Source organism: Solanum dulcamara, chromosome 12 (assembly GCF_947179165.1).
Source record: "Solanum dulcamara chromosome 12, daSolDulc1.2, whole genome shotgun sequence".
NCBI classification, from domain to species: Eukaryota; Viridiplantae; Streptophyta; class Magnoliopsida; order Solanales; family Solanaceae; genus Solanum; species Solanum dulcamara.
In genome coordinates, this window is record NC_077248.1 from 65,491,936 (window position 1) to 65,516,072 (window position 24,137).

The 24,137-nt window shown below is 33.3% G+C and overlaps 3 protein-coding genes across 5 annotated transcripts; 1 reads left to right on the forward strand and 2 right to left on the reverse strand.

The window, feature by feature from the left end:
- Positions 1–181: 181 nt before the first annotated feature.
- LOC129876235 (uncharacterized) lies at positions 182–4,903 on the reverse strand. 3 transcript variants are annotated; one of them, XR_008763341.1, is made up of 5 exons: positions 4,683–4,903; positions 3,000–3,199; positions 1,576–2,051; positions 1,151–1,444; positions 182–1,030 (listed from the first exon to the last, which is right to left on the reverse strand). XR_008763341.1 is itself a non-coding variant. In XM_055951608.1 (4 exons), exons 1-4 carry the CDS (start codon positions 4,837–4,839, stop codon positions 1,405–1,407), a joined length of 873 nt encoding a protein of 290 aa, XP_055807583.1. In that variant the 5' UTR covers positions 4,840–4,903; the 3' UTR covers positions 182–1,404. The 3 variants fall into 3 exon arrangements, 2 of the variants coding, with proteins under 2 accessions (XP_055807583.1, XP_055807584.1); XM_055951608.1 differs by having other exon boundaries at positions 182–1,444; XM_055951609.1 differs by lacking the exon at positions 4,683–4,903 and adding an exon at positions 4,405–4,524 and having other exon boundaries at positions 182–1,444; positions 3,000–3,215.
- Positions 4,904–11,394: 6,491 nt separating this feature from the next.
- Positions 11,395–14,341, reverse strand: LOC129875855 (GDSL esterase/lipase At4g10955-like). Its single transcript, XM_055951079.1, has 2 exons — positions 14,223–14,341; positions 11,395–12,400 (listed from the first exon to the last, which is right to left on the reverse strand). The coding sequence occupies exons 1-2, from the start codon at positions 14,339–14,341 to the stop codon at positions 11,395–11,397; spliced, it is 1,125 nt and encodes a 374-aa protein (XP_055807054.1).
- Positions 14,342–21,734: 7,393 nt separating this feature from the next.
- On the forward strand, positions 21,735–23,492 carry LOC129876863 (heavy metal-associated isoprenylated plant protein 47-like). Its single transcript, XM_055952344.1, has 3 exons — positions 21,735–21,806; positions 22,090–22,285; positions 23,098–23,492. The coding sequence occupies exons 1-3, from the start codon at positions 21,801–21,803 to the stop codon at positions 23,343–23,345; spliced, it is 450 nt and encodes a 149-aa protein (XP_055808319.1). The 5' UTR covers positions 21,735–21,800; the 3' UTR covers positions 23,346–23,492.
- Positions 23,493–24,137: the final 645 nt, after the last annotated feature.

Sequence of the window (24,137 nt, forward strand, 5' to 3'; positions counted from 1 at the left end):
TATCTCAGAAAAGTGGCCAGTGGGCACTGTTTTCTTTGATAACCTTGTAGCTTGCATGTACATCCACTATTTCACCGGTTACTTGCTACTTTTTATTAGTACAAGTAATTCAACTAAGGCTGGTGCAAACAAAGTTACCATATGCTAACTGCAAGGATTTAAATAAGTAAAGGATACAGAATCAGTGAAATAATAACAAAATTAAGAATATACCATTGTCTACAGTATTTGAAGATTATTCAGTAGAGGGTATGCTACAACTTTCAGAATCTTAAACAAATAAAAGGAACTTGTATAGGATCTTCAGCAACTGGAATTGGACACAGAGGCAGCTACATTATGTGCATTTACCATGGATATCCTGAAAGTTAATTTACGAAAACCAATGGGATTAAACATGGTCAGTAAAGATTCATATAGCTAGCCTCAACTTGTTCGGGGTTGAAGCATAGTTGTTTTATATAGTTTTCTCGGAGTACATAGATCAACAACAACATATCCAATGTAATCCCACAAGTGAGGAATGGGGAGGGTAGGACAGACCTTACCCCTTAGAAAATAGAGATGTTCTTTCCGATAAACCCTCAGCTCAATGAAATAGTATAGAGACCGTGCTAAGTAATGTTCTACTGCTGCGGTAAATGAGTACATTATATCCAAGCTCAAGAAGATGAGGGAAATAAGAAAAGATGACATCTACTAAATCACCAATCAGTATGATATCTTGCATATCAGCAACTGTCGAAAACTTACTACTGCCAGACCCCGCGATGAATGGTCGATGACAAGTGATGACAAGTTAATATGAACTGGGGAATATCGTGAATATAAGCACAGCAACCAACAACAAGAACGTACCCAGTGTAATCCCACAAGCAGACAACATAAGCAACAGCAATCAACTGACATTATGCTAGACAAGATGCATCAGGGGGAAATAGAGAGCCTTGGTTTTCAGGAGATCAATGCATCAGGGGGAAATAGAGAGCCTTAGCTTTCAGGAGATCAATGCATTTTCTGATGCTCTTCACTGTTGAGATGGAAAAGAAATGCCAACAAAAGATTGAATTCAAGAATCAAAGGCTGTGTTGGGATTTGGTTATCAGATGAAACTTTGTAAAAAAAAAAAACAGCTATAAAATTGAATCACCTCATAGAGCACGTAGTGATGCAGAAAGGATACTGGAGATATGATTGCTTGAATATACAATTGAAAAAGGGAGATTTGACAGAGTTGGTGGAGTGTAGAAATATATTACAAAAGAACATGATGAATATCATATCCACCAGTGAAAGAGCGCTTAGGATCTTAGCAAAGTCCCACCACCAACAGGAATCGCAAGGAAATTGAACTTTCGCCTTTACATAAGCCATGGAAGGAATTGCATATAGTGCAAAAAAGCTTCAATGTACACTGGCTTTTTTCTGCACCATGCTTTCAATTCTACAAAACAATTCAAATTTTGTGTCAGACTAGTTCTACAGAAGCACCTAAAAAGTGGTGGTGGTGGTGGTGGTGGGGGGGGGGCAATGAGAAGTAAAAGCTCATTTGTTTCTGGATCCGTTTATACATACCTCCCTCTAAGCTGATGAACACCCTCAAGAACGTCCAGTGCTTGTTGTACCTTTGAGTTTTCTAGTTTATCTTTGCTTTCAAGTATTAAGGATGAAAATCTCAAAAAGGTGACAAGTTCTACTTCAATGTCTCTTAGTTGTTGGTCTATATGCTCCAAAAACTCCTCATATGAAGATACCCCCTTTAAACTATGGATCCTGTCGGCTTCCTTGGAAATGTTCCCACTTGTTGATGCCTCGAGATTTTTCAATTCATTATCAGTTTTAAGGTCTGCATTACCATCATAGGGAGCTTGCGATTCTTGGCTATCATCTAATTTTATAGTTTCCTGGTCAAAGTCTTCATTTTCATCTGAATTGTCTGCATTATCATCCTTTGGTGATACTATTCGGACGGGACTTGGAGCATCATCTATAGCAATCTCAAGGTCTAAAGCAACATTTCCAATCAACTGCTTCTCCCTCATAGATATTGCCTGAAAATAGAAGACGTCGTGAAAAGGGAGCAAAAACATATATTTGAGTAGCTTTTGACATAAATGTTCTATGATTAGCGGGAGTAACTCTTTAACCCGAACTTTTAAATAGGAAACCTATTCATCTTGGACGAAAATGACACTTCGTGTATCTTCTGGAATAACATTCAACTTACTAAAACATAGACTCACTGCATTTCACATAACTGTGTCAAGCAGTTGCCTTTCTCCACACAAGTGAATCATTTCAAGATCAAGCAGGCGTAATCGCTAACCTAGATTAACCTGGATATTCTAGTTTTCCAATTTTAGGCTTCATCTTCAGTGTTAGTGACAGAAGAACAGAACTGAGTCAATATTTACACATCCTGTTTTGGTTCAAACCAAACAGGTACTGATCCTGTTTTAGTTCTCCTTTGATTATTCAGTGGACCTGTCACAAGAGTTGAGTTTGTGACCATACATGATTAAGCAGTATCTGTAATCAATGATCATATGTCAACCATCAAATAATCAAAGACATGGGGCATCAAGACGTCCTGTCAAATTCTCCAGGTATTTTTGTATGACAAGTTGACAACTCAATACCATAAGACCATTTGGATCAAAAATACTGTATCAGATTAACACCTTTTGGTATCTGATGTTTGAGCAATTACATTGTACAGCTAGAGGTGCCCAATAAGGTTCTAGATCACAATCTTTAAAGCCTTTCATACGAGGAAAAATGTAAAACCACAGCAAGGAATACTTCCGAAAGCAACCAGATACGGATTCTCCTTAAGGCACCACGTTGATTAGGGATTTGAATCTATGAAGTTTGGTAATAATTTTAATTTATTTTTGGTAAGTGTCATAATGATTTGAGATCTTGGATACCATAACAACTTCCTCGGCTGAAGGAAAGCAACCACCCAAAGGAGAAAACTAAAATATAGTTAACCATACCTCATTGAGCTTTGCTGCAAGTTCATCAAGCAATTCAATGCGACTCTTTGACTTTTCCATGGCTTGCATAATCTTCTTCTTTTGAAAAAGTAGCTCCCTGGCATCATTCTCCTTTCCTGTTCGAACACTAATGGCTGCTTGTCGCCGAAATTTCTCTGCTGCTTCAGACAGACGAAGTAGCCTCGATCTTGCATTATTTGCTGAATAGCCAGGATTCTGATCAGTAAGAACTCAAACTGTTTAATAAAATCTTATGCTGTCCATAGAATCAATGAGTAAATAACTAAGGTAACAGAAACACACAATATTGGATAAAAGTGATCCAAGATGAAATTGTTATAAAGTTTCCACCTTTTTCATGTGAAATAATAAGAAACATAAAAATCTACAAGGAACAAAATCTAGAGCATAGAGAAGAAACATGACAAAGAAAAAAGTTATCAGTGAAACTACAAAAATAAGCAAATTTACTTACATAAAGAAAATACTATAAACGAGAGCCTACACGACCGGACATCTGCAATTTTTCTAAGTCTATAACACGAAGCCAAATCCAAACAGACCCATGGAAAGGGCAGCTATTTTCTAAATTAAGCCAACTAACTCCATTGATAAAATTTTCAAAACGACGAACAAGTTAAAAGGCACGTTTATGTATTATGCCTTTCAGGAATCTCACATATTAATCCTTAGATAACAATAACAAAATACCCGATGTAATCCCACCACATGGGGTTTGCAGAGGGTAAGGTGTACACACACTTTACCCCTACCTCATGGAGGCAGAGCGGTTATTTTCGGAAGACATATCCAAACATAACCCACCACTAAATTCGACACCCAATAAAGGAAAAATCAATCAAAGGTACAAACTTTGCAACATTTCATACACCAAGTTCGCGAAATCTCACATATTAATCCTCATATAACAATAACAAAATACCCGGCGTAATCCCACCACATGAGGTCTGCAGAGAGTATAGTGTACACAAACCTTATCTCTATCTCGTGGAGGCAGAAAGCTTGTTTCCGGAAGACATATCCAAACATAACCCAAAAGGTACAAACTTCGCAACAATTCATACACCAAGTTCGTGAAATCTCATATATTAATCCTCACATAACAATAACAACTATCCATTGTAATCCCACCAGATGGGGTCTAGGGAGGATAGAGTCAAACCTTACCCCGATCTCATGGAGGTAAAGAGATTGTTTTCGGAAGGAAAATTCAAACATAACTCACCATTAAATTCGACACCCAATAAAGGAGAAATCAATCAAAGGATCAAACTTTGCAACAATTTATACACCAAGTTCGCGAAATCTCACATATTAATCCTCACATAACAGTAAAAATACCCGGTGTAATCCCACCAAATGCGGTCTGGGAGGGTATGCATACCTTACTCCTGTCTCGTGGAGATAAAAGAGGATGTTTCCTATCAACAGATTCAAACATAACCCATCACTAAATTCGACACCCAATAAGGGAAAAATCAATCAAAGATACGAACTTTGCAAAAATTACACACTAAGATCCCAAAATTTCACATATAAATCCCCAACTAAGTAATTTTACATAAAAGTAAGCCAAATCCAAACAGACCCATCAAAATTATCATGGAGAAAAAAAGAGAATAAAACCCATTTATAATGAGAAAAAATTAGGCAATAAAATACCTTTATTTCTTGTGGTTTGTGCTTCCTTGTGAAGATGGTCTAATTGTTCTCGTAGCTTCTCTGTGTCTAAAGTATTTGTAGCAGAAGCAGTGAAATATACCATTTTCTTCGGAATTTTCCATTGAACAAATCCAGAAAAGGCAGAATTTAGTATCATTTTTTTCTTTACTCTCTATCTTCACAAGGAGGAAGCTGATGGAATACAGAAAATATTTCTTATGATAAAATTAATAATACAAGTAATGCAAGAAACAAAAAAGAATTTGCTTCATTTCTTTCTTTATTTTGGTTTTTTTTTTTCCTCTCTGTGTAATAAAGTGATTTATTAGACCCATTTAATTCAATTTTTGAATAAAAAATATGTATGTATTTTCAGACAGTATTTATTAGTTATATAAATAAGTTAAATATTTAAAATATATCATATTCTTTAATTATATGTACGAAAAAGGATTTAAAATGCCCTTGAACTATTGGAAATAGTTCAAAAAATACCATCATTCATCTATTAGGCCTAAAATGTCCTTAACGGATCCTTTAGGACTAAAAATGATATTTTCTTTAACAGAAAAAGGGCACGAAGGCTATTTTGTACCATTTCCAATAGTTCGATCGCATTTTAGGCCCTTTTCTATAATTAAAATTCTATTAAATAAATTTTGGTTTATAATTAATTTTAAATAATTAAATTATAACCAATAGATAGTCGCCACGTGTTTAAAAAAATTATTCAAATTATTTAATTAAAATTCTGTTAAATAAATTTTGATTTATAATTAATTTTAAATAATTAAATTATAACCAATAGATGACCGCCACGTGTTTAAAAATAATTATTCAAATTATTTAATTAAAATTATGTTAAAGAAATTTTGATTTATAATTAATTTTAAATAATTAAATTGTAACCAATAGATGGCCACCACGTGTTTAAAAATAATTATTCAAATTATTTAATTAAAATTATGTTAAAGAAATGTCATTTTTTTTAACTAAAGGTGGGTGATTATCATATAAAATTCTGAAAATTAATGCCTTATCATCTACCTTTAGGTCCATCTATTGGTTACAATTTAATTATTTAAAATTAATTATAAATAAAAAGTTATTTAATAGAATTTTAATTATGGAAAATGGCCTAAAATACCATTGAACTATTGAAAATGATACAAAAATGCCCATCATCCATCTACTGGACCTAAAATGTCCTTGACATCCACCTTTAGGTCCAATAATTCGAGGGCATTTTAAGTTATTTTCCGTTATATGTATTAATTTCAATAAATCATAAAATTTCAGGCATATCTCAATTGAGATTGTTGTGTATGATTAAATGAGAGTACATATTTTATGTGGTTAACTTAACTATTTACTAATGTTTGAGAGCATGCATAAGAAAATTCAAAATATGTACTGAAAGTGACTAGTAAGAATATTTTGTCATGTGAAAAGGAGACGCATACATGCACTAGAGAGGAGATGTGAGGGGTTGGTTATAGAAGGTACAAGGAGAGACAGAGGTAGCCTCAAGAAGTATTAGGGAGAAGTGATAATACATGATATCCGGAACTCACGAAAGTAAGGCAACACTCCACTACCTACTAATACTCTGACACTCACTACCTACTAATATTCTACCATAATACGCAATATTTAGACCATTTTATCTAAGGTCACGTTCTCGGTAATTTGAAGTTGCGCCAATTTTAAAAAAATAAAATAGCCCACTACACTAAGAGCATGTTTAAATTGGTTTTAGAGTTGGTCAAACCTACTTTTAAGTCATTTTTAGTTTTTAGGAGTGTTTGACAAAGTTAAAAATAACTTTAAAAATGTTTAAAACCAAAAGTAGGATTCTCTATACTATTTATTTTTTTGACTAAAAGTCATTTAAATTTGAATTTCTATTTTTTGATTTAAAAGCTATTTTTTTTCAATCAATCCAAACAGGATCTAAGTTTCGAGGAAAGGCTGGATCACAAAGGTCTAATGTACGCAAGTTACTTTGCATTATTGTAAAAAAATATTTTCACAACTCAAATCGATGACCTCCAAATTACATGATAATAATTTTACCAGTTACGCCAAGACTTGCTCCACGAGAAACCACCCAAAAAAAATATAAAAAATAAAATAAAAAATCAACATATTTTCCAACCCGAACCCAAACGGCATGCAGGCCCAACATAAAACGGATTTCCCGGCCCAATGCCTTATAGCAACACCTTCTTCTTTAACTCAATGCGCGCGTTTTTTTCCCTCTCTCTCACCGGAGAAAGATCGGAAAGAGTAGTCAGAACCATCGCCATCGGCCGGGATCGACTCAAGCCACAGCCACTGATTACCGAAATTACAAAGATGACGAAAGGAACAGGTAAGAAGAAGATTGACATTAAAAAAATCACCAGCGATTCAGCAAGAAAAGTCACATTCTCGAAAAGACGAACTGGTCTTTTCAAGAAAGCTCAAGAACTCGAAACCAAGTCCGGTGCTCAAGTTGCTCTGTTAGTATTCTCGCCGTCTGGCCGACTTTACACTTCCGGCGACGTTTCCCTCTTCGAGAACAATGGGTTTTCTTCGAAATCCCATTTTTCTACTGAAATTGCTTCGAATTCATACACGAAACCAAGTACTCTGTGTCTAAAAAATTTCAATGTTGATGGATGTACTGAAATTTTCTCTCCGACCGGCGGACTTTACAGTTCCGGCGAGTTTCCCATCATCGGCGACAACTTGAATAATAATGGGTTTTCTTCAAAATCCCATCTGTCTACTGAAATTGCTTCGAATTCATACGTAGAACCAAGTACTCTGTGTCTGAAAAATTTCAATGTTGAAGGATGTACTGGTACTGAAATTTTCTCACCGGCCGACGGACTTTACAGTTCCGGCGAGTTTCCTATCTTCGACGACAACTTTAAGAATAATGGGTTCTGTTCAAAATCTGATCTTTGTACTGATTTTGATTCGAATTTATTCCAAGATTGGAGTACTCTGTGGCTGGAAAATTTGAATGTTGAAGAATGTAGCAGTGTCGATGAACTTATATTATTGAAGGAGAAATTGGAAGAAAACAAAGAGAAACTTGTTTTGAAGATGGAAGCTGAGTTTATTGAGTCATTACTTGTTTAATTAGATAATTAATCATTCCTGATTTTGGTTAAATGAGTCCGATGATCTATCAAAAATTATTTTTATGATACAATTTATTTGTTTTAGATTCCACTTTGGGGTCTACACGATGTTGTTGTTATTGTTAAATATGATCTTTGTTCAAAGGTTAGAGGTACAAAATATATCTATAAGTAATTTCGAGATTTAAAATTTATAGATTCCGATGAAGAAGGGGGTGTTATGATCCTTCTCTTGTCATAGAATTCACAATCCATTTATATTAATAAGTTTACAGTTTCTTGTATGGATGTATTTGATGAGTTGTTATCGAACTCATAATTCATTTAAGCTAATGAATTTGTTGTTTCTTATATGTATGTAATTGGTGAATTCTTATTAGTATGTGATGGTGTAATATAACATGAATATAATAAATTATAATTAAAAAATAAAATAATAAAAATAAATAAAAAAAATATATTTAAATTGAGACGCGAATAAAAAATATATTCAGTCCATTGTAATCTTTAATTTTTCCTTTCACATTTGTAGTATTGCCCTGATAGTGCACAGATTCAAAGAAATGGATTATAGTAGTCAATGCCTCATTTTGTTCAAAACATGAAGAATGTTGTATTGAATTTTTTGACCATTTAATACTTTTGAGATGCTCTTACTTTGTCTTCCTGGTCATTTGTTCAATAGTCATATAATGATCACCCCCTCCCTCAACACACACAATCCCTCGTTGACATGGAGAAAAACTTGCACTCGGTGTTTACACGAAGCAAATGAATATAAGACGTGCGTTTTGTACAAATTTGTGGTCGTGGGTTCAAGCCCTATGGTGGGCGCTTTTCTATTTTGGACTCAATTTTATTTGTTGCTATTCACCGTTTGTTTAGTCGAGGTTCTGTCTTAAACAACCTCTCCACATTTTCAAAAGTAAGGTCTGAGTATACTCAACCGTCTCCAGACCCCACTTATGGGATTACAGGTTTGTAGTTGTTATGATATGAAAAATACATCAGAAAAAATTATCATTTCATATCAGAATTTACCCTTTCACAAATATCTTTTTCTAAATGAAAACTATAGAATAGACTAATGTCTACCTTAGCTTTACTAATAACACTAAAAAATGCACTAGCAATCCATGTAACTACAATTCTTGGAATATTCTTGATAAATTAAAGTAGAATAGACTCTAATTTTCACATCTTAGTGTAGAATGAAACATTTTCTCAGCATCTTTAGTTTAATTTCCAACCATTAATCTTCTTGTGTTAATTAAACATATTAACACAAGAATTTTTCATATTAATACCTCTTAGGATCCCTTCAATAAGAGCAAAGAAAGTGAAATCCAAAAAAAAAAATCTAGTTCTTCTCATGGGGAAAAGAGCCATATCACAACATAGGATCAACAAGAACAATAATATTCTTTGCAACAAGAAACAACTCAACAATTTAATAAAGTTATTGAGACCCAAAGTTTACATCACAAGCTGTTCAAATTTCAAGACACTTGTTCAAAAACTCACAGGAAGTATCAGTCAAGAACTAATTGTAGATTCATCCGGAAGAAGTATGCCGTCATCTTTAATTACACGTGAACCATCTATTCAAAAATCATCTCGTACAGTGTTGAATAGTTCCATCCAGAAAAGTATGAGCCCCTTTGCAAATTATGAACCGATTAATGATGAACTAGTGTATTCTTTGACAGAGTCACATCAAGAAAGTAACACCCAAGAATTGTCTGTAGATTCATTGAAAGGAAATATCTCGTCATCTTTTACTGCATCTGAGCCTTCTATCCAAAAATTGTCTCGTACAATTTTGAATAGTTTCATATCATACCAAGAAATGGATTTTTCAACGGAATATAAGAAAATGGATGAAGTTATTCAAGACGCTATGAACCCCTTTGAAACTTTCGATACGATTTGTGAGGGACAAATGTATTCTTTGACAAAGTCCCATAAAGAAAGTATCAATGAAGAATTATCCACAAATTCATCGGAAGGAGATACACCGTCATATTCTTTTTCAACACATGAGTTTTCCATTCAAAAATCATCGACTAAAATGTCGGACAATTCAACGTCATGCCAAGAAATGAACTTTTCAACAGAATATAGGAAAATGGAGTCATGGCTATTGGAGATAGATTCATGTTCTGATTATGATTCTTAATTATCCAATATTTTGCACTACTAGCATTACAACGACGAATTGATATTTAAACGTTATGAGATCTAAATTAAGATTTAATTCTTCTATCTATAGGAATTAAGATTGTTCATATCTAGCTATAAAATTGTACATGGTTCTTGTTATCTTTTATCACCTTTTTTTTTTTTGGTGTGTCTTGTATGTAAACAGAGAAATTGTAATAAATTGTAGAGTGATTAAAATTGATGTATATAATTTTTTATTTAAAAGATGTAATTATTCTATTTTTATTAATATGTCATAGATTGCCTTTAAAAAGTTAGATAACCACTAAATGTTGTGTGGAGTGTCGGATAAGTACTTCTCCACCTTAATAAGAGATTTCGGGTTCGAGTTCTGAATATGGAGTCACATTTGATAAGGAGTGTTTTATTTCTTGAGTGGAACTTCCTGATCCTAATCCAGATTAGATGGACCCCAAAGCAAGTACCAAATTCAAGAGTTTGAACTAAAAAATTTGTTAGTGTAAGCTGAGGTCATTTTTCAAGATTTCCATTAAGCGGGATCAAAAGTTCAAGACCATCCTCATGAAGGTCATTCTTGCAAATCATCCATGCAATTGGATGTAGGAACTCATCATATCTAATTTTATAATACTTCTTGTTGAGTTTTATCAACAAGACTCAGTGGCCTAATGGATAAGGCGGTGGTCTACGAAACCAGAGATTTTGGGTTTGATCCCAGCAAAGTCGACAGTTTTCTATTTTTTTTTAATTTGGATTAACTTTATAAATATAACTTGTTGAGAGAAAGAAGATTATAATTTTATGAATTTTTATTTTTATTTAGTTGAGGTTTGAAATAATTAATTTCATAAAAAAATCTCGCCTGATATAATATAGTGGTTGGTTGGATGCATAAAAGAAAATAATAATCTCCACATAACTGATACAACTTTCAGTTGATACTATTAAATAATACATGCTTTGAGTTATGTGGGAATATATGAATGATTTTACCGTGGGATAGAATATGGAATAAGAATACATGTATTAACAAAAATGTGGTTTTAAAGTAAGTAATTTCATGTAGAACAATCTCATCATTATTAATCTCCTCATAAATACATGGGAGTGAGTATATATGTTGCTCGAACGTGTCAAATTCTCCAAAAACGCATTACTTTTGAAAGATCCAACAGACACCCAATGACATATTTGGAGAGTCCGAGCAACATAGGGGGTATGGTATGAATACAAAACAATGAACACACACATGGTGAGTTGGGAAACAATGGGAGTGAGAGTATGAGTTATTTAGGGGATGGCTTTGTTGCTCGAACGTGTCGGATTCTTCAAAAATGCTCTACTTTTGAAAAATCCAACCACGCACCAGATGACATTTTTGAAAACACTTCCGTTCATTGGCCGCGCTTCGATTGTGTTAGTTGAGAAGCAGGAAGAGTGTACAAAGATTTAAACTGCTGACTAATAAGCTTGCTGTTACTAATAGCAATTTGTAGTTTCAAATTATCAGACCACCATTGCTCTAATCCATGTGCCTCAACAAACTTGTGTTTCCCTTTATTAGATGACAAAAAAAGATTTGCAGCAGCAACAACTTGTTGGCCATTTCTTGGTTTTATATTCTCTTTATCAGCCTCATGATTGTTGTCTTGTAATCCATTTTTTTCTTGATCAATGTAAGAGCAACATATGTAATCACTATTGTTAAGGTACAAATGTGGCACCCATTGCTTTAGACCTATCCGAAAAGATTGAGTATCACTTTCCTCGTAGCTCGTTTGAGTATCAGGATTCGAAGGGAGCATTGATTTGAGCCTTTTCCACGCAAATCCAGCTTTTCCCCCTATGTTTCTCAAGCTTATAGCAAGTGAAACCGAAGGCGGATTGAACAAATGTGCCTCAACATGTATGCCTTCTTTCGCTAACGCTTTTCCTACTTGAAGAGCAAATCCAGCTCCAAGTGAATGGCCTACAATACACACATTGTTGCTGCCATACTTTGTGGCAATTGATTTGAGAGCATTGAGAGCTGCATTGAATCTAACAGAACCTTTCAGACTTTCCCAAGCTAAGAAATGGAGATCATCTTCGATATCCCTTCTCATCGTTTGGCTTTTGAGAAGTGTGCCTCTTAAGGCCACGACAGACCTTGGTGCACCACTCAGTCTGATGAGCACAAAATCGGACAGTGCTGCAGATCTATCCCATTCCAAGATTGCACCGAAAATGGATCCATCTCTTTCATCGTTTAAGGTATCGACTAACTTGTACTTGAAAGGTATCAACCATTTTGGAGCAAATGCATTTTCTTCTGTCCTGTTTTCTTGTCTGTCGATCTCGAGAAGGTAAACTGCTTGGACAAAGCAAGCCACTACTGTTCTTTTGTAGTTAGCATTCTTCCTGGTCAATTGAATTTCCCATTGTTTAACAATTTTTACATAAGAAAAGAACCATAACTTGATAATTAATGTACTATCAAGAGCACTGTGAGAAGTCTATGTTGTTGGTACGTGTCTGGTCCTCCAAAAGTAGTAGAGTTTTGAAGTCTTTGACACGGGTGTGACAACCTTGTCGGAGAATCCGAACAACATAGAGGAAATTAGTTTGTTCACATCTAGATAGTAGTTGCAAATTGAGAATGGAAAAGGATAACTCAAAAAATTTAAAGGACAAAACCACAAGATATCAAGTAAATGAGTGAACTAACATAGCTATCAAGATATCAGTTAAATACTGATAATTGGTCTTTTAGCAGTAGATTTATACTTAGAACAACTCAGAGTATGTTGTAGATTCACCCGAAACAAACCTATTTCATACTCGGTATTTGTGCTAGAGCGAGGTAATAGGTACCTCGTGGAACTAGTTGAGGTGCGTACAAGTTGGCCCGGACATCACAATTATTAAAAAAAGAGATCTTTTTTCATGCACAATGTCATGACTACACCTTGAAACAAGTAAAGAAGAATCCAACAATATCACTCTAGACTAAGATAGAAACAACTAACATTCCGAAGCCATACTTTTGGATAAGACATTGCAATGAAACAAATCATCTAGAACTTCTAAAACCAAAACAACATAACTAAACTAAAACTTAGACTACTACACCAACATTTAACACTAAACTGGCAGCAAAATCATCTATGTGAAACCTAAGCCAAGAATCAGCTATAGTATCGCCTATATAGATCTTTTTCTTCCATTATTGCCCTACTTTTTGCGAGATATGCATGATTATAAGAGATTGTAGGTCGTAAGAGATAGTTGCCAGCTAGAAGAACAGAAGAAGATTGCTCAGAGTCTATAATTTCAGATATAACAGGAGAGTTGGCTGAGCAACACCAACTAAATTCAAATTGGAAGCCTAAGCCAAGAACGTAAATTTGCAATGAGAGATGAGGCAGGCCCTAAGAATAAGAATCAGCTTCAGCTATAGAATTCAGTTAAAGCACAAGACGAAGCAAATCAAACCTAAAAAACAATGAAGTCTGAAATCAAGAAAAGGGTCTCAATTCCACTGTTTGCAAACCCCAAGCACTGAAACAAGCACACTCTATGTATCAGCTACCAGACTAAAGCTTGAAACTTTGAAACCAAATTGCGAAGTTCTCTACATATCTACTAGCTTATAAAATCTCGAGGAGACTAAAAGTCTTCTAACACGACAATACGTATTAACATGACTAAAACCTAATCTCAGCTAATAGTATTGCCTATATGGATCCTTTTCTTCCATTGTGCCTTAATTTTTGCTAGGTATGCATGAATTCCAAGAGATTGTTGGTTGGAAGAGATAATTGTTGCCAGCTATAAGAACAAAATAAGATTACTCCCTATCGATAATTACAGAAATAACAGGAAAGCTTGTTGAGCAACACCAACTAAATCCAATTGGAAGCCTAAGGCAAGAAGATAAATATGTAATGTGAGATGAGGTCCTTTGAATATGATAAGAAAATGGACATTGTACCTAACTCAATCCCCAAAAAACTAGCAAAATGTTACACAAAAAGAATCAGCTGGTCAAGTCAGTAGCTTTGCCTTATCGGCAGTTAGTTACGCGCTGTTGAATTAGTTAGAAACAGTTAGCAAGATAAGATTCTTTCTCATTAGTCATTTCTATATAAGGCATTGTATCATTACAGATTGAATCATGAATTGAATATACAACTACATTCCCTATTGAATTCTACTCTTCATCTTCAATCTTTCCATATACCATAGCTGAATAACTCTAGCTTCTCCGTCAAGCTCCTGTCCAGCTGCTAAAACCTCGGATTCCTTGAGGATTCCTGCATTTTGGCTAACACAAAAAAGGTGAGTATTGCCCAAAACCATATAAGGAAACAAATTTGCCTCCCATCCACCAAAGTGGGACAATTCAACCACAACCCCCCCTCCCCCCCACCCCTTCGCTGGCCCAAACGTGTCAACTGGAGCATGGATATATGGGGAGCTCAACATCAGGTGAAACAAGAATTGGGTAATGGACCTTGGCTTAGCTCAATACGAAATACAATCTCAAAATGTGAGGATTGCTCGACATCATAGAAGGAGACATATTTGTCTCCCACCCACCAATGAGGGACAATCCAACAGAATAAGAATGAGCTTTAGCTAGATTTCAGTTAAACCACATGATGAACCAAATCAAGTCTAAAAAACAATGAATTTTGAAATCGAAAAAGTGTTGGGTTTAATAGATAGTTTGAATGGAAAATTGAGGAAAAAATGATATGTTCTCTCTTGCTTTATGAAATAAGTTTTGGTCCCACATAGGTGGTGGAAATGAAAAGTCTCCTACTTAAAAGTAGAAGCACTCCTTCATGTTGCTAAAGGGTCAAGAAGAAGGTCTCTCCTCGCGTCGTCGTCGTTGTCGCTCGCTCGGTTACGGCTATGGCTACGGATTTGGTCGATTGATAATCTTTTTGGACCAAATTTCCTTTAAATTTTAATTAATTAATATTATTTATTTATTTAATTAATTAAGGGAAAAAATTCTGACTCGCAACCCGTTTCTTTCCCGGATTAATTTTAAAAAATATTTCCCTCCATTTTTCCAACAGATTTTTGAAAGGTTGAAGATGCTGCTCCAAAGAATAAGAAAAGGAAGCAACCTTTTGGAAAGAATCAGGAGCAGAACAAAAAAAAATTCAAGGGCAATTATTATAATTGTGGAAAAGTTGGCCACAAAGCTCCAGATTGTCGTCTTCCAAAAAAGGACAAGAGAAAGGGACAAGCCAATATGGTGGAAAATAAAGAAGGTATGGATGATCTGTGTGCAATGCTATCAAAATGCAACCTAGTAGGTAATCCTAAAGAATGGTGGCTTGATTCGGGAGCTACTTTGCATGTGTGTGCAGTCCGAGAAGCCTTCTCTATTTATTCCCCTACAGCACCTGATGCGACGATCTATATGGAAAATTCTGCAACTGCTAAGGTTGAAGGATATGGGAGAGTATTTCTGAAAATGACATCCGGCAAGGTAGTGACGCTGAACAAAGTTTATCATGTTCCAGAAATGCGAAAGAATTTGATGTCTGCCGGCCTTCTTATCAAGAATGGATTCAAGTGTGTTCTAGTTTTAGACAAAGTAGTTGTCAGTAAGAATGAAATGTATCTAGGAAAAGGCTACCTCACTGAGGGTCTTTTCAAACTAAATGTAATGGTTGTTGATGATAATAAAGTTTAAATTTCTTCTTACTTACTTGAGTCAAATAATTTATGGCATTCACGTTTAGGACATGTCAATCATAAAACCTTGCAAAAACTGATTAACTTAAACATATTGCCTAACTTTGATTGCAATAAATCAAAATGTCAAGTATGTGTTGAATCTAAGTATGCTAAGCATCCTTATAAATCTATTGAAAGGAATTCTAGTCCCTTAGAATTGATTCGCACAGACATTTGTGATATGAAGTCTACACCAACTCGTGATGGGAAGAAATATTTTATAACTTTTATTGATGATTGCACTCAATATTGTTATGTGTATCTGCTTAATAGTAAGGATGAAACAATAGATGTATTTAAGCAATACAAGAACGAAGTGAAAAATCAATTGAATAAAAGGATAAAAATGATTAGAAGTGATAGGGGTGGAGAATACGAATCTCCTTTTGAAGAGATATGTTTAGAATATGGAATTATTCATCAAACTACTGCCCCTTACACACCACAATCAAATGGAATTGCAGAAAAGAAAAATCGAACATTAAAAGAAATGATGAATGCTTTATTAATAAGTTCCGATTTACCGCAGAACTTGTGGGGGGAAGCAATCCTTACAGCTAATCGAATACTCAACAGAGTGCCCCACAGCAAAACACAAACTATTCCATATGAACTATGGAAAGGAACAAAACCCAACTTGAAATATTTCAAAGTGTGGGGATGTTTAGCAAATGTCCAAGTTCCTTTGCCCAAAAGGGTAAAAATCGGACCAAAGACTGTGGATTGTGTTTTTATTGGCTATGCTATAAACAACAAAGCTTGTCGATTTTTGGTTCATAAATCGGACAATCCTGAAATTAATATTAATACGGTAATTGAATCAGATAATGCTGAATTCTTTGAAAATATTTATCTGTATAAAACTAAGTGTGAGTCCTCAAGTAAAAGATCTAAACGACCACGAGAAGAACCAAAGAAAAGTAAATCAATCGAAGAGGATCCAAGGCGTAGCAAACGTCAAAGGATATCTACTTCCTTTGGACCAGATTTTGTGACATTCTTGCTTGAAAATGAGTCTCAAACATTTAAAGTTGCAATGTCTTCTTCTGATTCAGCATTTTGAAAAGAGACAATCAATAGTGAGATTCAATCAATTTTGAATAACCATACATGGGAATTGGTTGATCTTCCTCCTGGAAATAAACCTTTAGGATCAAAATGGATATTTAAAAGGAAAATAAAAGTTGACGGCACTATTGATAAATACAAGGCAAGACTTGTGGTCAAAGGTTATAGACAAAAAGAAGGTCTTGATTACTTTGACACATACTCGCCGGTAACAAGAATAACATCTATTCGGGTGTTAGTGGCACTTGCAGCTGTATATGGTCTTGAAATTCATCAAATGGATGTTAAGACGGCTTTCTTAAATGGAGAATTAGAGGAAGAAATTTACATGGAACAACCTGAGGATTTCGTAGTTCCAGGTAAAGAAAGGAAAGTGTGCAAACTTGTTAAGTCACTTTATGGACTTAAACAAGCACCTAAAACAATGGCATGCAAATTTGACCAAACAATGTTGGCAAATGGATTTAAGATTAATGAGTGTGACAAATGTGTTTACATTAAAAATACTTCAAATCATGAAGTCATTGTTTGTTTATATGTTGATGACATATTGATAATGAGTAAACACATTGTCGATGTAAATGTTACGAAGCGTATACTTGCTAGCAAATTTGACATGAAAGACTTAGGGATTGCTGACTTAATTTTAGGAATTAGGATCCATAAAACTCCACAAGGTCTAGCATTATCATAGTCACATTATATTGAAACCATTCTTGATAAGTTCAAGTATTTAAATTTTAATGTTGCAAAAACTCCAATTGATGTAAGTTTTGCATTTCAAAAGAATGAAGGTAAAAGTGACTCACAATTGGACTATACACGAGTTTTGGGAAGTTTGATGTATATTATGAATTGTACACGACCAGATATAGCATGTGTTATTAGCAAGTTGAGTCGATTCACGAATAATCCCAATCAAACTCATTGGATGGCAATAAAATGAGTCTTGGGGTATTTGAAACACACCCAAAACTATGCTTTGTATTATAATAAATATCCCGCAGTAATTGAGGGATATAGTGATGCAAACTGGATCACCGGATCATCTGAAGTTAAATTCATAAGTGGATATGTTTTCACCGTTAGTGGAGGAGCAGTGTCTTGGAAATCATCAAAACAGACATGCATCGCCCGCTCTATAATGGAGTCTGAATTTATAACTTTAGACAAGGCTAGTGAAGAAGCTGAATGGCTTCGAAATTTTTTGAAAGATATTCTATTTTGGCCCAAACCTTTGGAACCCATATGTATACATTGTGATAGACAAACGGCAATAGGGAGGGCAGGAAGCGTTATGTATAATGGAAAATCGCATCACATTCGACGGTGACACAATACTGTTAGACAACTACTCTCTAGTGGTGTTATCACTATTGACTACGTAAAGTCAAGAGATAATGTATCGGATCCACTAACAAAAGGCTTATCTAAAGAGGCTGTTGAAAGATCATCGAGAGGAATGGGATTAAGGCCTAGGACAAGTCATCATGGCGGTAACTCTACCTAGTAGACTGGAGATCCCAAGAACTAGGTTCAAAGAGATCAAACAAAGTTATGATTGGCGGTTCAACATTGTCAAATAACTCAATCCATTCTCGTGATGATGACAATGTTCAGAAACAAAGGATAAAACCTTAAGGCTTTTTACTGAGTTAATACAGCATTAAAGGTTTTTTAATGATTATCTAAGTCTGACGGAAAATAACTAGATAGTGTGTCTATAGCACTACACGTTTAGAAATCACCTATGTGAATGTGAAGTATAAGCCGCTTCAAGGGGAATGACGGTAAATGCCTATTCTCTATACATTCACAAAACCAGACGGTGTTCATGGCTGAAAAGAACACAACCGTGAGAACCATAGATGGTTGATGATTAATTGTGTGACTTATGTTGTCTAGTTATACAACAAAATTTGATGGTTCAAAGATATCGCATCTACCGATTGATCGAGTATATCCTATTTAAGTTCACTATGGAAAGTTCAAAGGGAAACCTACTTATCCAGATGCAATTAATTTTTGCTTGTATATCACACACTTATCCGTGCATTCCTTTATCTTGGAGACATTCCCCATTCATGTGGGGAATTGTTGGGTTTAATTGATAGTTTGAACGGGAAATTGAGAAAAAAGAAGTGCAGAGGAAAATGTTTTGTTCTCTCTTGCTTTATTAAATAAGCTTTGGTCCCACATAGGTGGTGGAAAGGAAAAGTCTTCTACTTAAAAGTAGAAGGACTCCTTCATGTTGCTAAAGGGTCAAGAAGAGGATCTCCCCTCGCGCCGTCGTCTTCGTCGCTCGCTCGGCTCGGCTTCGGCTATGGATTCGGATTTGGATTCAAATTTGGATTCGGATTCGAATTCGGATTCGGATTTGGATTTGGTCAATTGATATGATTGATAATCTTTTTGGACCAAATTTCCTTTAAATTTTAATTAATTAATATTATTTATTTATTTAATTAATTAAGTGAAAAAATCCTGACCCGCAACCCGCGACCCGTTTCTTTCCCGGATTAATTTAAAATTATTTCCCTCCGTTTTTCCAACAGATTTTTGAAAGGTTGCAACCTTGTTCGAAAAGTTGCAAACCTTTTCTCAACAGACAAATCTTTTCCCAACAGGTGTCTTTTCTTAAAAGGTGCAAACAGTCTATATATTTCTCTTAATCCTCAGAATGTTCCATACGAAAATTCTGAAACAACATCTTCTTTTTCTTCTTCTTTCTGCACTTCCTAAAACTCGTATGATATACAACTTTCAAGTGGTTCGCAGTCACCAAAAATTTGCAGTACCTCTACTTTGGTGAGTAAATCGTTCTATCCTGGGAGGAAAGATTCCAAAACCTCGAGTATTTTGAGGGGAATAATTTCTTTAAGGACACACTGTGTATTCAGTTGGCTCGATTTTGTTCTTATAATAATTGTTCTTATACTGTTATTATTTTTTTATTAATTCCAAATTCTGTCTTTATTACTTTCAGAAGTTTCTGTTACTGTTTAATATTTTTCAATACAGTTTTATAACATATTATCCTAAAAGTATTTATCTATAATCAATACAAAATGCAATGTGAGGTGGAGGTAGGATAGAGCTGTGGGGTGGTGGAGATGGAGGCTACGGGGGTAGGGGTTAATGATCAGGTATGTTGAAGCATGGAAAAGGCACAAAACAATATGAAATGTGAGTACTTGAGGAACTTGTTTTTTCTAATTTCAGTAGAAAAATTCTGTTTTAAAGGAACTTTTTTTTTTTAAGAAAAAATATTTTAAGAAAAAAGTTGAAAACCAAACAAACATAAAAAAAATAATTGAAAACATCATTATGGTGACATGAGAAACCAACCAAAAGAAAATTAAAATTAAGAGAAATGAAAAAATAGGAGGGTTAAAATAAATAGGCATAATACATAAAAATGATTCTTAATTTGATTTTAACTGATAACTATGACCTTTAACTTAAGTTTACACTTTAACTTGTATAAAATTGAATATATAGACACATTCGTCATACGTGGCATCCTATATGTTAATTTTGTGTCATACATGACGTCATACGTGTATTATGTCACTAAGATATGTGTGTCTACTTGCTCAATTTTATAGAAATTTAAGTGTTTATTTCTACACACCCAAAATTAAAGAACATAATTGCCAACTAAAGCCAAGTTAAAAAGTATATTTACTTATTAGGACAAAAAAATATACAAACTCGAGAAGAAACTTCAAAGGGGACCATAACTTTCTAAACACGTTCACATTTTAGAAAATAATATCTATTGACATCTTCTTTCAAACAATTAATGAAACATCTTTATCCTACTATTTCTTTTCTAAGAAAAATAATAATAGAAGTCTTTACATTGTCAACTCTAAAGCTTATCAATAAATTTAATTTAAATACTCAAATTATAATTTATTTTAATTGAATATTTAAACATGTAATAAAGTGTTTATATTATACATTTTCAGTTCAAATTTTAAAAAATATTTTTGTGTATTCTCAAATATTCTTATAGATAACTTAACCACTTAAAATATGTCACATTCTTAAGCAATAGCTTCAATAAGCCATAAAACTTCAAACGTATTATTCCAATTGAGATAAATGTGTATATTTAAATGAAATGATATATTTTGTTTGGTTGATTTAGTTATCTAAACAGACATTTGAGAACATGCTTTATTATTATTTTTTGTAGATTTTGAATCGAAAATATCTAATAGAAATATCTTATCGTATGTTGATGTGCTCAATTAGAATAACTCGTCGTTTGAATATCTAAATAAAATTTACTGACAAATTTAAAATGTTATTGATGTATTTAGCCAATAATAAAATGATCATTCTCTCATTGTGGGAGCTCTTATCATTTAAAAGTTTAGACAAGAAGATCAACTATTTTAATATGATATCAAAACATTCAAGAGATTCCAAGTTTGAATTTCATTATTATTCATTTATAAAGATAAATAAACAAATCATATGCTTAGATCCATGAAAAAGAATCAGGCTTGCATATGAAGAGTCATGTTAAAAATAAAATTAATATTTAAAAGTGGATTCAAAATGAATTTGTGAGTTTTGTGTACAGAAAAAATCACTTATTAGTTTCTGGTTAAATAATATCTCTTTTTCTATATATATAGCAGATCTCTTAACACAAATAATAGTTAATAATATTGAATTTTGTACAATCCGTAACTAAAATTTTAATTTCGCGCCTAATATAAGTAAATAAAAGTATAATAATTTTCTCTAATAGCTTAAATTTTTAGATAAAATAATTACATATGTTAACCCTTATGTCACGTTAAGCTTGCTCCAATTGGATGGTGACATTTCTTCTTTGATGTAATTGTTTTTTGACTTTTCCACATGATTCTATATATAAAAATTGTGACCACAATCTCTAAAACATGAACTTTTAAGAATATTATTATCATAGATTGGTCCATTATTCTAATTTCTATCCATTTGAATAAGAACAATGAAGGTATGTAAAATAATTAAACCTCCCTATAATAATTATTTTTTATAATAATATTTCATTATAATAATTAATTTCTTTTTGAAATTGATATTTTAATTGTGTTATATAATATATTCTATATAATAATATCTCATTATATCAATTTAAAAGTATCAAAACAAATAACGTTATTACATATAGGTTTAACCGCACCATTATTTTTTTTGGTAGCATCAAATAAATGTGCAATAAACTCATTTAATTTTAGTTAATTTTGCTTCTTTTTTTTTGGATGATATTAATGCAGAAAAAAATTGTCATTAGAGTGGCTATAAATGGAAATTCTCCTCCCACACTGAAGAAATTTGTTGTGGATTTTTTAAAGTTAAAGTACTTTAAAAAATGGTGGGGGCAATGTTGGGGGAAATGTTGGGGGCACAAATCCCAGTCTTCTAGCTCCAAAAATCAGAGCAAGCTCTTGTCAATTGCAGCAAAAATAAAAGGTATCTACTTTCGTTTTTCATCAAAGATCTCGAATTTAAAAATTAGGAATAAATCTGATTTTGATAAAAAAAAATATATATTTTATCATTCAAAGTAAAACTTTTCAATATGAATTAGTTTAAATTATTTGAGTCCAAAAACAGGTACGTATTAGAAACATCAACATATCAATCAAGTTTGTACACATAATTGGCACAAGAAAAATAATAGACCCATGCATCATAAAAAATTATGGTGAAATAAATAGAATTCCTCTAAAAGAAAAATTTAGAAAATAAAAGTATTAGAAGAATCACTATCTTTAATATAGACATGCTAATTTTTTCTTTAAATAATATAGATATGAGGAAACTTTCTAAAAACCAAAGAAAACAAACAACCAAAAAAAAAGCATGACTATATAACTACTAAAATATCAAAAAATATAAATTTGGGAAAATACTAAAGTGGAAATCGAACATAGATGATCCCAATAAATGTCCACCCGTGCATCCCAAATCAACTAGTAAAACCACTTTACTTTTATTGCTAAGAATGTCCATACAAAAATATAGTATACACTATTTAAGATATATATATACATATATATATATATATATATATATATATTTATTTTTTTTATTTTTATTTTTATTTTTATTTTTCAAAATTATTGGATGTCCGCAATCCCCCTAATCTAACGATAGATCCGCCTCTGCCTCTTCCTCCACCTCCACTCTAAACGAAGACCTCGAGTTCAAGTCTTAATAATAGAAAAACTCAATAAACAATAGTACTTATTACTAATTAATATTGTCCAATTTTTTTGAAGATCTGGAGAAAGTAGCTATAGAAGGAGAAGAAAAGAATGAGCTAATGGTGATAGGTGAAGGAATTTGTGCAGCAAAGCTTGTCACTAAACTTAGGAAGAAAGTGGGCTTTGCTGAACTTGTGAGTGTTGGTCCAGTGGAGAAAAAGAAAGAAGAAAAACCAGTAGTACCATTTGTCTATGGCAATTATCAAATGCCTCCTCTTCAATTTTGGGAAGTTAGAGATCCCTATTATTATCCTTTTTGGTGATTTGTGCTTAATGGAGCTCAAGAATATAGTATTGAACTTTGTGCAATAACAATAAAAATAGTGAAAGATAGTGTATTAGTATATTCGGTTGTTTGTGATGGAATAAATTCAAGCGTTTGGATTAATATATAAATAAATCTTGTTTAATTTGGATGGTTATTATATATCGTTTCATAATGTATCATTTTATATTGTATTGTGTTGTATTGTTTTGATGAATACAATATTTGAATAGATTGTAATGTTTTCTTAATTTGTTACATAATGACAGACAACAGTAAATTGAAGAATAAATATATAAGAAAAGCAGGGTACTAAATAGAGCTATATGTGACGTGTTCTTGTATATTATATCATATTATATTGTATTGTATTGTATTGTAATGTAATGTTGTTTTTCTCTTAAGGACACGATCTTATACGTTAGACACTCGTGCACCACTAAAAATACCATTCCTTTTCTGATTTGCATGTGTTAAACATGTTGTCAACATTCATCATGAGTTAGGATCGAACTCTAAATGAGATGCATAGTTACATTACTTAGGAAAGTGAATGGAATTAGATACTCCAATAATTTAAGCCGTAAATGATAGGTAGTAGGCGATGTGTGTATCAATCCATGTAGCGCTTTAGCTAACATGTTATGTATTTCGTTGTTTTCATGTGTTGCCCCAAATAGAACATTAATCTATTATACAATAATAAAAAAGATAGTAAAGTTTTTTGCCTATTCTTGGTAAACGGAGTTATTTGGTACTTGTCAGTAGTGGAAGATGACATGTATTCTAT